The 14465-nt window shown below is 37.3% G+C and overlaps 1 protein-coding gene across 1 annotated transcript in view; it reads right to left on the minus strand.

The window, feature by feature from the left end:
• Cfap54 (cilia and flagella associated protein 54) overlaps positions 1-12910 on the minus strand; it is a 311291-nt gene extending 298381 nt beyond the window's left edge. The window contains exons 1-4 of the mRNA XM_077799225.1: positions 12582-12910; positions 5820-5925; positions 3561-3704; positions 1693-1864 (exon numbers count right to left, since the gene is read on the minus strand). Of these exons, the coding sequence (XP_077655351.1) occupies positions 1693-1864; positions 3561-3704; positions 5820-5925; positions 12582-12910 (751 nt within the window). The remainder of the gene's footprint in view (positions 1-1692; positions 1865-3560; positions 3705-5819; positions 5926-12581) is intronic.
• Between the last annotated feature and the right edge of the window lie 1555 nt (positions 12911-14465).

The raw sequence follows: 14465 nt of genomic DNA on the forward strand, positions 1-14465 counted from the left end.
ATGCTATTTAAAATTGTAGGCCAGCCCCCAGTCACCTCTCTTACCTTTATTTTTCTCTATCGTACGATCACCATCTAACACTATTTAGTTTTGATTTATCATTTCCCTGCAGTAGAAGCAAGCATAGGAATGGAGCTTTCATCTGTTGTCCCCTCCTGTGTCCCCAGCACAAAAGACAATGCCTGGTTTATGGGAGGTACTCAGTAAATTTCAGATGAATACATTAAAACAGGGACAGTAGTGAGTACAAATAAAAGCAGTATGTCTATCTCCCAAAACCCCAGCAATCACACTCATGGGCATAGATCCCAAAAGACTCTTCACATGGGTCTATAAAAGGACAAGTGCAAGGTATTCATTCAGAATTATTTGTGGTAGGGCAAACCAGGTGCCCATCCCGAGGGGTGTATGAATACCTGGAATACAATTCAACAGGGAGAATTCACAAATTAGATTTACATGTAGGAATCTGGATAGATTCTAAAACCATACTGGGCAAAACTGAGGAAACAGAATAGTCTAGGCCGCAATACTACATGTGTAAATAAAAATCACACTAAGGAAAGAATATAGAAGATACAGAAATCATTTAATCTTCTAGTAAAAGGCTTTCAGGGATTTGTTTACTTGTGTCTGATCTGATCTTAAAAGGACTAAAGATAGGGATTCATGCTGCCTACCTCTCCAGCAGGCCAATGATAGGGCTTCTCACCACCTTTTGAGTGCTGGATCGCTGTTCCCGCTCCTTGGTCCCTGCCAAGATCTGAGTAATTTGGGTAGAGAGATGGCAGCGGCAAACAAGAGAACCATTGATCCTCTGGAGGATGATTAGGCACAAAAACTTAATAATCACTGGGCCAAAAAAAATCTGATCCAAGTTGGCCTCATCTCTGGGAGCAAATGTGAAGTTTAATTTCAATCAAAATGTCAAAACATGATTTGGAATGGGTGAGGAAGGAAGAGGCTCTGAGATATACTTTCAGTTGCCATGGGATGAGGGAAAATCCAATATATTTTCTTCAGAGTTATTTTGCCTTGGTCTTACACACATCGAACACACTGTCACTGTTATTTTTCATTCAGTAATACATTATCCAACAACACACACACACACACACACACACACGCAATTCAGAGAACAATATATAGTAAGTGACCCAATGTAACTTTAGAGAAAAACAAATGTTACTTTTTTATAGCTAAGAAGTGATTCTTTACACACAAATGTAATATACATATTTGGGGGGAGGGTCTCAGAGCTCCTCACTAATAAACAATTAGGGGAAGAAGTTGCTTCACAGAAAGCCAAATCTACTAGCCAAGGTCTGTGAGCAGAAGACCAATAAAGGATGATGGTTACAATCACTCAAACCTGCTGTAACCACTTGATCTCTCCTCTACTTAGATCTTACACTTGCCTATTTATTAACTGTGGTCCCTGCTTTTGATATACACAAAACTGATTATCCCCTCAGTCTCTGACCCTTCCTTCAGTGGGAAACCTAAAATCATGTATTAAAAGTCCCTATTTATGAGGATAGACTAAATGTAATACAAATGATTTTAAAAACCTACCACCATCATGTCATGAAATGCATGTTTTAAATCACAAGGCAATAAGTTACTATCAAACCTGGCATTTAAATAGCTTTCTGAGAGAATCAATGGAAAATAAAACAGATTGGCACATACCATTGAAGATAATCCAACAAAGGTGCTCTTGTGGCAGAGCTACCTCCATGATAAGCCTTAAGGAGAACAAGATAGACAGACACTGGCTCACAGATTCTTTATTCTGCAGGTTGACATCAGCATCACAGAGCAGCTGGTAATTGCAAATATTTTTGGCACTCAAAGCATGAAACTGAAATATATGGAAAAATATAAATAAGAATATGAATAAGGTTTACACAACCCAGGAAAGCATTTCTCAAAATATAAAAAAACTAATACAGAAACAATTAGGCTTAATTAGTTTAATATATTAGTATAGAAATATAAATTCCTTTAAAACCTCCATTTACTTAAGCTTTCCTTAGTCAAATCAAAAAGGAAAAAGCACAAAATATTTATTATCAAGAATATGGAATTAGGGCCGGCGCTATAACTCAGTGATAGAGCGCTCGCCTCACACAGGTGAGCCACTGGATTCCATCCTCAGTATCACATAAAATAAATGAACAAATATTGTGTCCATCTACAACTAAAAAAAATTTTTAAAAAATAGAATCAAATCAATTTCTGTAAACTCACCCAATGTCATTATAACCTATCAATGCAGACACGATTGTCACCATTCACAGGATCCATCCAGCAAATGTTGATTGTGCGCTTGTTTGCCACACTCTGCTACAAGAGGGACTCAAGAGGAGAAAGAAGAGCCCCTGCTCTCGGCAGAGGAAAAGTGTTTCAGGCACACCCAACATTAGGGATGCTTAAAGAAACTACTATGATCACTGAATTCAATGTCTTTTGTGAGTTTTGATAAAAAGATTTACGAAAAGAGATGAGACTATGGGGGTGGTGAATTCTATGTCATTCCAAAGAATTTGGACTTTAGCCCAAGGGCAAAGTCAAAAGCAGTGAAATAAAGTGATTCCATTTATCCTTTAGAAATTAATTCTGACAAGTGTGAAAATGAATTGCAGAGAGAGGGAGTGAGAGCTACATATAAAGGGAGGCTAGGGGAAACTTTTGCTTTCAGTTCTCCTCCCAAAGAGGTGCTACCCTACATTGCCCAGTACTCTCATCTGTATGCCTTACTGTACAGCCAAACGGAACAATTCAGTGGTTCCCCAACACACCTTGAGAACTTGTTATTAGTCAGCCACACCCTGTTTTTAAGGTTTTAAATAGTCATCAAATTTGGAATAACATAGATTTGGAATCAGACTTGATCAAACACCAAACTTGCCCATTGCTTTGAGTGGGTTTGGCTGGCTTCTTAATCTCTGATAAACTTTCTAAATTTCTAATAAGTTTCTTCATCTGCAAAAAAATTTTTAAAAAATGCCCAGTAGTTCTACCTTTTAGTATTGTAATGAGACTGCAAGATGGTAATTGACACATGCATTTACAATACCTAGCACACCATAATTGCTCAACTGGTGGATTAATAATAGCAGTTAACATAATAATATTGGTATAATAAAAATAAAGTATACAACTATATATCATAAGATCTACATTTGAGTTCAAGAACCACTTTTTTATACTAACTATGTGATAGGCTTTATTTTTCTCTTCTGTAAAATAGGGTAAGGATCAAGTATGTTTCCCAAGACACTTTGTTAACTAAAAGTACTCTACAAATAGAGTTATAAAAACAATAAGTGTCTGGTAGATGAATGAATGATTATACTGACACAATCTCTAAGGTATCATTAACAAAGTTTAATGAGTTCACTTTCTCATCCAGCCTGGAAAGCATTTATTAAGCACCTTATAGCACATGGCCAGATGCCATACTAAGTGAAATGAAATTAGAGGCTGCCAACTAAACTAATAATTACAAAATTAATCATAAAATGTGAGTATTTTAGCTGTTTCTTTCATCTTACTGTAAGTGCAGCAGTTTTATCTCCAAAGCCTTTTGGAAAAAAGACAGTTTTGAATTGTCTCGCATCTGCTTTATCCTCATCAAAATTGGTACAAAACTGCTGAAGATATCTTCCATAGCACTGCCAAAGAGCCAGTTTGTATTCCTAAAGCAAAAAAGAGGACTTGATTAAAGTTCAAAAATATCATTTTAAGATTAACATTCATATTATTCTTAAGAGTATAAATGTTAATTATCACTATCACTACTTTTACTACCATCACCATCGCCCAAGCACTGCACTGTGCCACTTGTATGTTATTATCTCATTTAATTCTGCTAACAAGCCAACTGTGACATGGGACCATCAAGATCACAGAGATGAGAATACTTACTTTGTGTATGGTAAAATCTGCATACACTCGAAATCCAGTATCACCAGACAGTAGTAACCCACACACACTGAGAAGGAGATAAGAAGCCTTAACATCCTAGTAAAGCTGGAGAGAGGGAGGGGTGAACGCTGCATCAGGACAGATGTGCTTCCCTTCTGTCACCCATGGAGCAGAAATGTCCTGGGAGTTCCTAGCAGGGAAGGTGAGCAGTGCTCTAAGGACGAATTTGTTATGGTCCTTCCTCAGTTTCGTCGCCTGCTTCTGTGCCTTGGGAAAAGCAACTGCCCTGGATGTGAACTGCCTGTCCATCTACCTAACCCCTTGGGAGGCATCCATGGCCAAACACTGTTCTGTTTATATTCCTGTTAATTTGGTTGTTATTTGCTCCCTAATTCTGAATCTTTCCCATTCTAACTTTATTCAGATAGTAAATTCAAATACATTTAAAATAAGAGTATTCCACAAGATGATCTTTATTAAAATTAAAATAATCTATACAATTCAAGTTCATTTTCAGGATTATAAAGACCTTCAGTGGCCAACTCTCCCATCAGTGAAAAGTAGATAAAACATTTTCTTTGTTCCTTTTATTTAACAATGCCTTCTCTTCTCTAGGCCTTTCTGTCAGAGACATTGAATCCTTAGCTTCTTTCAACCCTAACCAACTTGTTTTATCAACTTCTGACATGCATCTTCCTCATCTCTCCACAAATACCCTCTCCACCTTCCTTTACACCCCTTAAACAACCCCAACTATGCCACATATCACAGCTTCTGAGAAGTTCAGCTGTGAAGATGGAGGTGGACTCCCTTCTAATTCTTATCAAAACTGTTATTTCACTTCACATGAATATAGTTTACAAATAGAATCTTACCTAGATGGGTTTGTTGTTGTTTGCTTGTTTTATAGTTTTCCAAACCCTGTATTTGCAAGTTTCTAACACCATGGTCCATTAACATGGGACTAAGATTATCTCTGACTTAGGCAGAGGAAAACAGATATTAGTTCTTTATTATGAAAGTTCTTCCACATCTTATCCTGTGTTTGGTGAATTTGCCTCCCAGACCAAAAGGATTGAAGTTATGAAAATATAAATGGAGGAAGAAAGTTGACAAACCGAAGATTGAGAAAACTGAACTGTCCATATTGGGCCCCTTCTAGATAAAATAACTCTTAGTCTAACTCTTCATATAATTTAGAATAATCTGGACCTATGCCAGAGCTTAAGGAGAAAATTCACATTATGATTAACTAAGAACCCAGCCATAGCATGGTCCTATCAAATCAAGTCCACAGGTCCACAGCATTCCAAGATCCAGGCATTCATATGAAACTAAAAATAGGGCACAAACTCAGTTTGGAATAAAATACTGAGCAGAAAATAGGGCATGTATGGAATGACAGCTATAATCACATACAGCAAAACATCCAAATGCTCAGTCATTTAAACAGGACACTGGGCAACATAACAGCAAGGCCAGTAGCTATGAAGGCTGTCCCCTGGGCAAGGCCAGTATGTGGAAAAACAACAGGAAGTGGTGTCTGGGCTCCTTTGTATAAGGTGGAACATGATGACTCAGCACTTCCTGTTGTGCACCTACCACACCCTCTGTTAGACCGGCTAAGCTCCTTCCCATCCCCAGCCAGGCTCCTGTCCTTTCAGGAACCTCTTGTCCCTGGAGAATTTTAACTACACAATTAAAAAGCAAACACATTTTTTTGTTGTTGTTGTTGTTGTTGTTCTGGGCCTCACTAAAATCTTCATGTATTCACATATTTTTTTCCCTAAGGAAAAAAAATCATGTATAATAGGAATGGTATTATATCAAGTAATAATTAGCCAAATAAGTTTCATCTGGGCTCTTTTTCCTCCAGCGGCACTTACTTTCATTTGACAAAGGCTATCTCCAACCTTCAGAAGCTTTTCGTTGTAATAGTCATCTGGCAGCCGGGGGGCGTATTTGGTCCAGATATTAAACAAAGAGGTGGCACTGTAAAAATCATAAAATAAAACAACATCTTCAAAGTCAGCTGGAAACCTCAATTAATTAGTAAGCAATTCCTAAAACTTGCCTTGTGCTAAGTGTTTCCAATGTGTCTGTTAATAATAAATATATGGTTAAAATTATTGCTTTCTATGTGCCAGACATTGATCAAAGCTCTTTGTATGCATTTTTTATACACTTTATTTTAGAGCAGTTTTAGGTTTACAGCAAAATTGAAAATACAGATTTCCCACATACCTTCTGCCCCCACATATGCACAGCATCGCCCCCCATCAACATCCACCACCAGACTGGTACCATTTGTTACAAATGATGAGCCAATATTGACACATCATTATCACCCCAAATCCACCGATTATGTATTCAACATTATCATAGAAAGCAGTTTTACCACCCTAAAAATCCAGCGCTCCCCCTATCTCTGCCTCCCTTCCCCTTTATCTTTACTGTCTCCATAGTTTTCCCTTTTCCTGAATGTCATCCATATGTAGCTTTTTCAGAGTGACTTCTTTCATTTTGTGATGTGCATCTAAGTTTCCTCCATGTCTTTTCATGGCTTGATAACTCATTTCTTTTTAGCACTAATATTTGTTATTTTTTTATTTGTTTTATTTTTGCACTCACTTTCTAAAGGATAGCTTGGTTGTTATGAGTTTTGGCAATTTTGAATAATATTGTTAAAAACATCCATGTGCAGGTTTTTATATGGACATAGTTTCCAAATCCTTTGGGTAAATACCAAGTGGCATACATAATTTCTAGACCACAGGGTAAGAGTACGTATAACCCTATATGCAACTGCCAAATTGTCTCTCACAGTGTTGCCTGTTTTTCATTCCCACCAGCAACCAATTCGTTGTTCCACATCTCCACATTGTTGCCAGCATCTGATGTTGTCAGTGTTCTGGATTTTAGTTTTTCTGATAGGTATGTAGGATATCTCATTATTATTTTAATTTGTACTTCTCTGATTGATAAGACATAGACAATCTATTTGTATGTTTATTTGCCATCTGCATATCTTTTTTGGTGAGGTGTCTGTTAGGGTCTTTGATCCACTTTTAAAAACAGGTTGGTTTTATTTTTCTTCTTGTTGAGTTTTAAGAATCTGTTGTATATTGTGGATAATAGTCTTGTATCAGATATGTCTTTTGTAAATATATTCTCCAGTTTATGAAATATCTTTTTATTCATTTGTTTGTTTGTTTGTATTGGGGGTCGAACCCAGGGGCAATCCACCACTGAGCCACATTCCCAGCCCTTTTTTGTATTTAGAGACAAGGTCTCACCAAGTTGCTTAGGGCCCCACTAAGTTGCTGAGGCTGGCTTTGAACTCACAATCCTCCTGCCTCAGCTTCTTGAGCCACTGTGATTACAGGCATGTGCCACTGTGCCGGCTCTTTTTATTCTCTTTACAGTGTCTTTCATAGAACAGAATTTTTTAATTTTAATGAAGTCTAAATTATGAATTCTTTCTTTCATGGATTGTGCTTTTGGTGTTGTATAAGAAGTCATCACCAAACCCAAGGTCATCTAGATTTTCTTCTATTATCTTCTAGGAATTTTATAGTCTTGAATCTTACATTAAGTCATATGATCCATTTTGATTTAATTTTGTGAAGGCTATAAGGCCTGTGTCTAGATTCATTTTTTAGCATGTGGTTGTCTAATTTTTCTGGCAACGTTTATTACAAAGACTATTTTTCTTCTCCATTGTATTGCTTTAACCCCTTTGTCAAAGATCAGCTGACTATTTATTTCTGGGCTTATGTATTCTGTCCCATTTTTAATTTGTCTATTCTTTCACCAATATCACACTTGACTACCACAGCTGTATATAAATCCTGAGATGGTGTGGTATCAGTCCTCCAATTTGTTCTTCTCTTTCAATATTGTCTTGGCTATTCTTTTGCCTACATGCTTTCCCCCCCCCACAATTCATCTTCACAACCCCAAGATGAGAAATAAACCTAAGAGAGGAAATAATAATAACCCTGAGGACAAGGACCTCAATGACATGTTCATCTGCTCAGCCACAGTATAGTAAATGACTAGTACATGTTGAAAGAATGACTAATTAGGGAAATTTTTCTTGTTCTCATTTTATTCTCTTCTACAAAGAGCTAAGGGCTCCAATATCCAGTCAATCCATTTCAGGTTATGCATCCTTCCACCAAATGAAACCAAAACAAAGCATACAGTATTCTCAAAATGGTTTCCAGTCAGAGTTAAAAGGATAGCAGATCATTGTTTATTTTATTAATTCATTTAGTTAGCATTTATTCCTTCCCTCTCTCTTGGAATTTATAAATGTCTCTAGGAACAATCCAAATTTCCTTTAACATATCATAAATTTCCAGAAAACTGAATGTTGTGGGCTGAAAGTTTATGTCCTCCAAACCCAAATTCATACCCTAATCCCCAGTGTGGTTATATTTGGAGAAGGGCCAATTAAGGTTAAATGAGGTCATGAGAGTAGAACCCTACACTAATGGGATTAATGCCCTTATAGGAAGAGAAACCATTTTGCAATGCATGTACTTGATTCTGTTCCTCACCATGTATTCTAACAAGACTTTCAGCATCAAGCAATTCTTGGTCAAGAAACAAAAGCAAAATCATCCCTCAATGAATTCTGATAAAAACTGGTAATAAAATCAGGTACAACGCCAAGAAGAGACGTCGGTGAGGAACCATGCTGTCTATAAAAAATTACACATGAAATGGCTCACACATTTATGCTATATCAAGATCATGATCATCTTTTCAGATCAAGCTGAAAATGTCACCACATCTGGACAGTTGGGCATATTTAACTGGAATCTGGCCTTTCTTCAGCTATGAAGGTGCTGTAATACTGGTTTCAGTATCTAAAGGAAGCAGGTAGGGGAATCTAGACTCTCTCCATGCTGTCTCAGAGGAAAGGCCATGTGATGGCAAAGTAGCCTTCCACAAGCCAAGAAAAAAGCCCTTACCAGAAATCTGGGACTTCTTGCCTCCAGAACTATAAGAAAATAAATTTCCCTTGCTTAGGCCAAGCGGTCTATGGTATTTTTGTTATGGTAGCCTGATCTAACTAATATAGACAGGACTCTAAACTTAGGGACTAAAGAACAATCTGATAGTCATGATGTCCATGCTGGGATATTAATGAAACAATCTCTACAGAAACCTGTCAATTCATTCATTTGGGTAATTAAATGATACTAATTGGGTCATTGAGTGAAGAACACAAAGCACTCCTGCCTTTATAAACTGCTTAATAATACTTTGGGGTAGAAAAATATATGTGTGTACCAGTAATAAATGATCATGCCAAATAAATAATGTGACAGATATAAACCATAGAAGTTTTAAAAGGGAAAGATATTTTGTTTGTTCATTTTTAACCTTTTGTACTTGGATTTGCTGCTTCATGAAATGCCTCAGGCTTAGAATAAATATAATGAATTCAAATATATAACCAGTCAAATATATAACCAGCTAGAATTCTTAAATTATGTGGATGAAATAGTTAATGCTTCCAAACCTTCCAGATGAGAAGTTTTGTTCTGATGATGACTAGGTTTGTTATTCATAAAAGAAAAAAGCAGCTTTATCAAATTAATCAAGGTTATATAATAGGAAAAAGATTTTTTTAGTGACTCTTTAAGTTCAGGCTGAGGCTACTCATTAATAATGGCTTACATAATGATTAAACAAAATATAAAACACACTGTAGAATATATATCATTTAAAAAGACAATATATTAAAGACTTTGCATTGCTGATTAGTTATAGCTGTTACTGGGTATTTAGATTGTTCTAAAATTGAAAACTGCAACTGTATAAACAGAATACCTAAATTTTATCTCCTTATAACAAAAATATATTTTTTAAATGTTCACACAAATATTTAATGACATTGCTGTTATAATCAGAATTTATATTTTAATGCTTAAAAACATTCTTATAAGAAACAAGTTTTGATTTTTAAAATAGTTGTCCGGGGCACAGGCGGGACCCGGGTTCGATTCCCAAGTCACCAGGGAACTTACATTCTGGGAGGGCAATACACAAGAAAACAAATAGATTTAAAGATATATATGTATATTGAGTATGTAGTGTGCCCTTCTTGGTCAATTCTGGGTTCTCATCTTCCTTGGCCCACCAGCAGGATTTGCCACAGTGATCATTGAAAACTTTCTCTCCCTTGCTAGAAGTATGCCATACACATTCTGGTTTTCCTCCTACCTCCTGGGCCACTCACCGCTGGCTTCTTTACAATCCTACTTGTCAGTGTAGGAATATCCCAGGGCTCAGTGTTTCACTCTCCTCTTCTGCGTGTAGATTGTCTCCCTTAGCTATTCCATCAGGTGTTTACAATTGAATATCAATAATAAGTTGATAAATCCCAAATGTGTATCTACTCTGACTTCCAAATTCAAAAGTCCATCTACCTAATAATAGCTCTGCCTGAATGTTGAGTTACATCTCAATGTATCTAAACTTAAATTCCTTCATCTACCTCCCTTCTACCTGAAACCTGCACTTCCACAATCACAATCCCATCCCACTTCCTTCACACTTGTGATTCTCTTTGTGTGGACTACTCTTTGCATAGAAATCTTCATCAACTGCTCCCACATGTCCTCATTTTTCTAAAAAGTCACTTTTACTGACTTTCCCTAACCACGGGCCAAGTCATCCCATTTTAAGTTACAATACTTATCCAATATCCTCCATCCCCATTCCCTGCTCTATTTTTCTCTCTAGCATTTATCTCCTAATAAAATGCATTTACAATAGTTCTCCTTATCCTCAGGGAATACATCCAAAGACACCAGTGTGTGCATGAAACCACACATAGTACGAAGTTCTATATTTGTGATAGTTTTTTCTTATACATACATAGCCATGATAGTCTTACTTATAAATTAGGCACAGTAAGAGATTAAAATAAGCTTGGTGAGGTGGTGCACACCTGTAATCCCAGTACCCCAGGAGGCTGAGGTAGGAGGATCACGAGTTCAAAGCCAGCTTCAGCAAAAGTGAAGTGCTAGGCAACTCAGTGAGACCCTTTTTCTAAAATAAAAATAAAAAATAGGTCAGGGGATGTGGCTCAGTGGTCAAGTGCCCCTGAGTTCAATCTCCAGTACCAAAAAAAGAGAGAGAGAGAGATGAAAATAATAACTAATAATAAAACAATTACAATATACTATATCAAAGTTATATGACTGTGCTTGCTCTCTCTCAAAATGTCTTATTGTAGATATTAATAACCTCAGCATACAATTATTTTCTTTCCTTATTGAGAACTTTTACCTTCTCACTTAAAGAAAGCACTTTATGGCTCTCTTTGGCATATCTGAATTGCCAGCATTTCGACTTTGGGACCATTATTAAGTAAAATAAGGGTTACTTGAATGCAAGTACTATGATACCACAGCAGTTGATCTGATAATCTAGACTGCTACTAACTAATGGGCAGGTGGTTGCTACAGTATGGATATTACTGAATAAATGGATGAATCACATCCCAGTTGGTACAGAGCAGATGGTGTGATATTTCATCACAGTATTCCTGAAGATGTGCATTTAAAATGTATACATTGTTTATTTCTAGAATTTTCCATTTAATATTTTCAGGTAATGGTTGACGACTGAAACTACAAAGCAAAACCATATATAAGGGAGACTAATGTACTTCCACATTTTTTAGTGGATAGCTGTACTCACAAAAATATGTGCTCCATGAGGTAAGGGATTTTTATATCATGTTAACTTGATGTTTTCCTAGTTTCTAGAAAGGCACCTGATAGGTGCTCAATAAATAGTTAATTAGATGCATAAATGAATAATAAACATATTCTTTATATTAAATAAAAATAAACTTTATATTAATTAAATAAACTATTTCTTTATATTAAATGCATAAACAAAAAAATGCAAGTTAAACCATTCACTATTCTGGTAGTTGCTACTTGTCTACATCTGTGACTGTTCTTTTTGCAATGTATTTGGCCAAGAAAGATGGTAACATAAACAGGAAAGAATCTTAAAAACAGGTAGTTTTCAGTTCACAGAAATAACACGGTGATAGAATCCAAGAAAAAAAAAAAAAGGCAAACAGATGTGCAGATGAGTCACAAAGTCTACGAAAAAAAAAAATCTCTGTGATTCTAATAGTAACATAAAAAGGGAATAAAAATGCATGTGTTCCCAGGATGACTGACTTCGTGCTTCATGATATTAAGAACTTCTTCGAGAACCTAAGCCACCTCAAAGTTATTCCTTTATCTTTGTATACAAAATTGTTCACCCACTAAATCAAAAGTTGTGACACCCCTGCGTCCAAAAAAAAAAAAAAAAAAAAAAAAGTATTAGCCTAGAGGAGCCATCAAGGGACACTCAGAAAAAGAACAAATGGTGAGTTAGGAAACATTTCCGTGTTGATTTTTATTTTGACCTGAGCAGGAAGCCAACATACACGTAACCAAGATTTCAGGTTGTCATGGCGACGAATCTCCACTTCTGCAACTTTGTTTCTCTCTCCTGGGCCCTCTGGTCAGGCCCGGCGTCCACCTCGCTGACCGGGCTCTAGGGGCCACCACCTGCCTTCAAGGGCATCACCTCCTCCCCAGCGCCCGGCCTCCGCTTACCAACGCCGATGGAATTCGTGCTTCTCTTCCGCCGTCGTGGCTAAAACCTGCTTTTTCTTCATAAAGCCTAACAACTCCCGAATTTCCTTCTCGAAAGAGGCGAGGAGCGGGTTTTTAGCGTCCAACGGCCCATAAAACGCGGCGATGGGCAACGGGTCCTCGGGAGTGGCTAGTTGAGGCTGCGGGCTCGGGGAGCTCGCCTTCGACTCCCGGGGCGACTCTGAAATTGCAGTCGAAGTCAGGGGTGTGGTCGATGGCAGTTCTTGGGGCGACGTGGATGTGGCAGACGTGCCCGACAGAGGGCTAGAGCTGGGGCCCTGCGCCGCCATATTGACGCGACCCCGGCCGGCCGGCGGTGTGGACACACGCGGTTGCCTGGCGACGGTCTCGAGGCCACCAAGCATCCCGCGCGCACTCCGGGAAACACAGCGTCCCCTGGAGGACAGAGGAATAAAGAACTGGATCCAGAAAGGAGTGATGCTCTGAAGGTTATTTTGCACCGCTGTCTGAGCTGAGAATAGAAAGAAACTTTGGAACAGAGAGCCAGCGAATATGACAGCTGAATTTTTACCATCACGAATCCAGACTGTACTTCTTTTTTCATTTTAACCACTTAATAACAATAGTGGGTGATGGTGAAGCTGCTCATAATGATGATATGACATACATTAGTATGTCAGACGTTGTTGTTATAAGCATATGAAACACAAACAATATCACATTTCATTTAACCATCATGATAACTTTGCCATTAAGATTCTGTTAATACCTCCACTCCACAGTTTAGGAAATCAAAGATGAGGAAGGTTAAATTATTTGACCAAGGTCAGAGGAAAACCATAGCGTCAGAGATCAGGTCCTCATCTTGTGACTCCAAAGCCTGTGCTCAGAATGAATGAACATTGATGACTCCCCAAAATGAAGCTTATTAATATAATTGAAATGATGAAACCCTCTGACAAGAAGTTTAAGAATCAAGAACCTGTAATTGATCCATTCTCTTCCCTTTACATCTAAAACTGTGGAAATGATGATTTGCCTCTAATAATAATTTATTTATTATCATTTCACCCTTATCCTAATTATCACTATATTGCAAATTAATATATATTTTATACAACCTAACTATTTAACAAATTTATACTAATGATCTGAAGTGATAACTCTCAAAATACTTTTGCATTGTATGAAGTGATCTTAGGAAACTTTCACTTTTAATGGGGAAACTACAGACCTCAGGGTAAATAATTGGTGGCAAAGGAAGTTATTCTTTCCCCACATATTATGGGCAACAGTGACAGTCAAATTTTAAAGTTTCAATTTCAACTAATAGGGAACCTGCTTTTCTTATAAGTTATGCAATGCCAAAAATTATATTATAGAAGAACCACAATTATTTGGTAGCTTGGGGGGGAGCAGGCATTTAATGCTAAAAGTTGTTATCAGTTCTTTCACACTTAGAAATAAAGAAAAACAGTGACCCTAACACCCTGGGAGCCTGATTTCCCATTCAAGATTAAGAAGCTTATTAGACCACAGCCTGATTTCTTCCAGCTCTGACCTCATTTCTTGCAAGCTCTGTGGGCCTGTACTAATTTGTAAGACTAGCATGATATGTCATGTGTACTGTACCCTAATATTCTTTGAAGTAAGATTACAGTGATTTTGCTCTTTGAGGCAGGTAATAATTATGGCCAGAGAACCTTTGTGGCAAGCAGTGAAATGCAAGAATGCCTCATTATCAGAGTCTGTTTCTCCAGTCAAGGTGTAGATATCATCCTTTGATTGGCAAAGATTTTACTCTGTCTCTAGATGAGCAGTAAAAATTTTAAGACTTTAAACAACTTATGCTTAGGGAGAAAATCATCTTTGGGACCTTTACAA

Source organism: Urocitellus parryii, chromosome 5 (assembly GCF_045843805.1).
Source record: "Urocitellus parryii isolate mUroPar1 chromosome 5, mUroPar1.hap1, whole genome shotgun sequence".
In the NCBI taxonomy this organism is placed as follows: Eukaryota; Metazoa; Chordata; class Mammalia; order Rodentia; family Sciuridae; genus Urocitellus; species Urocitellus parryii.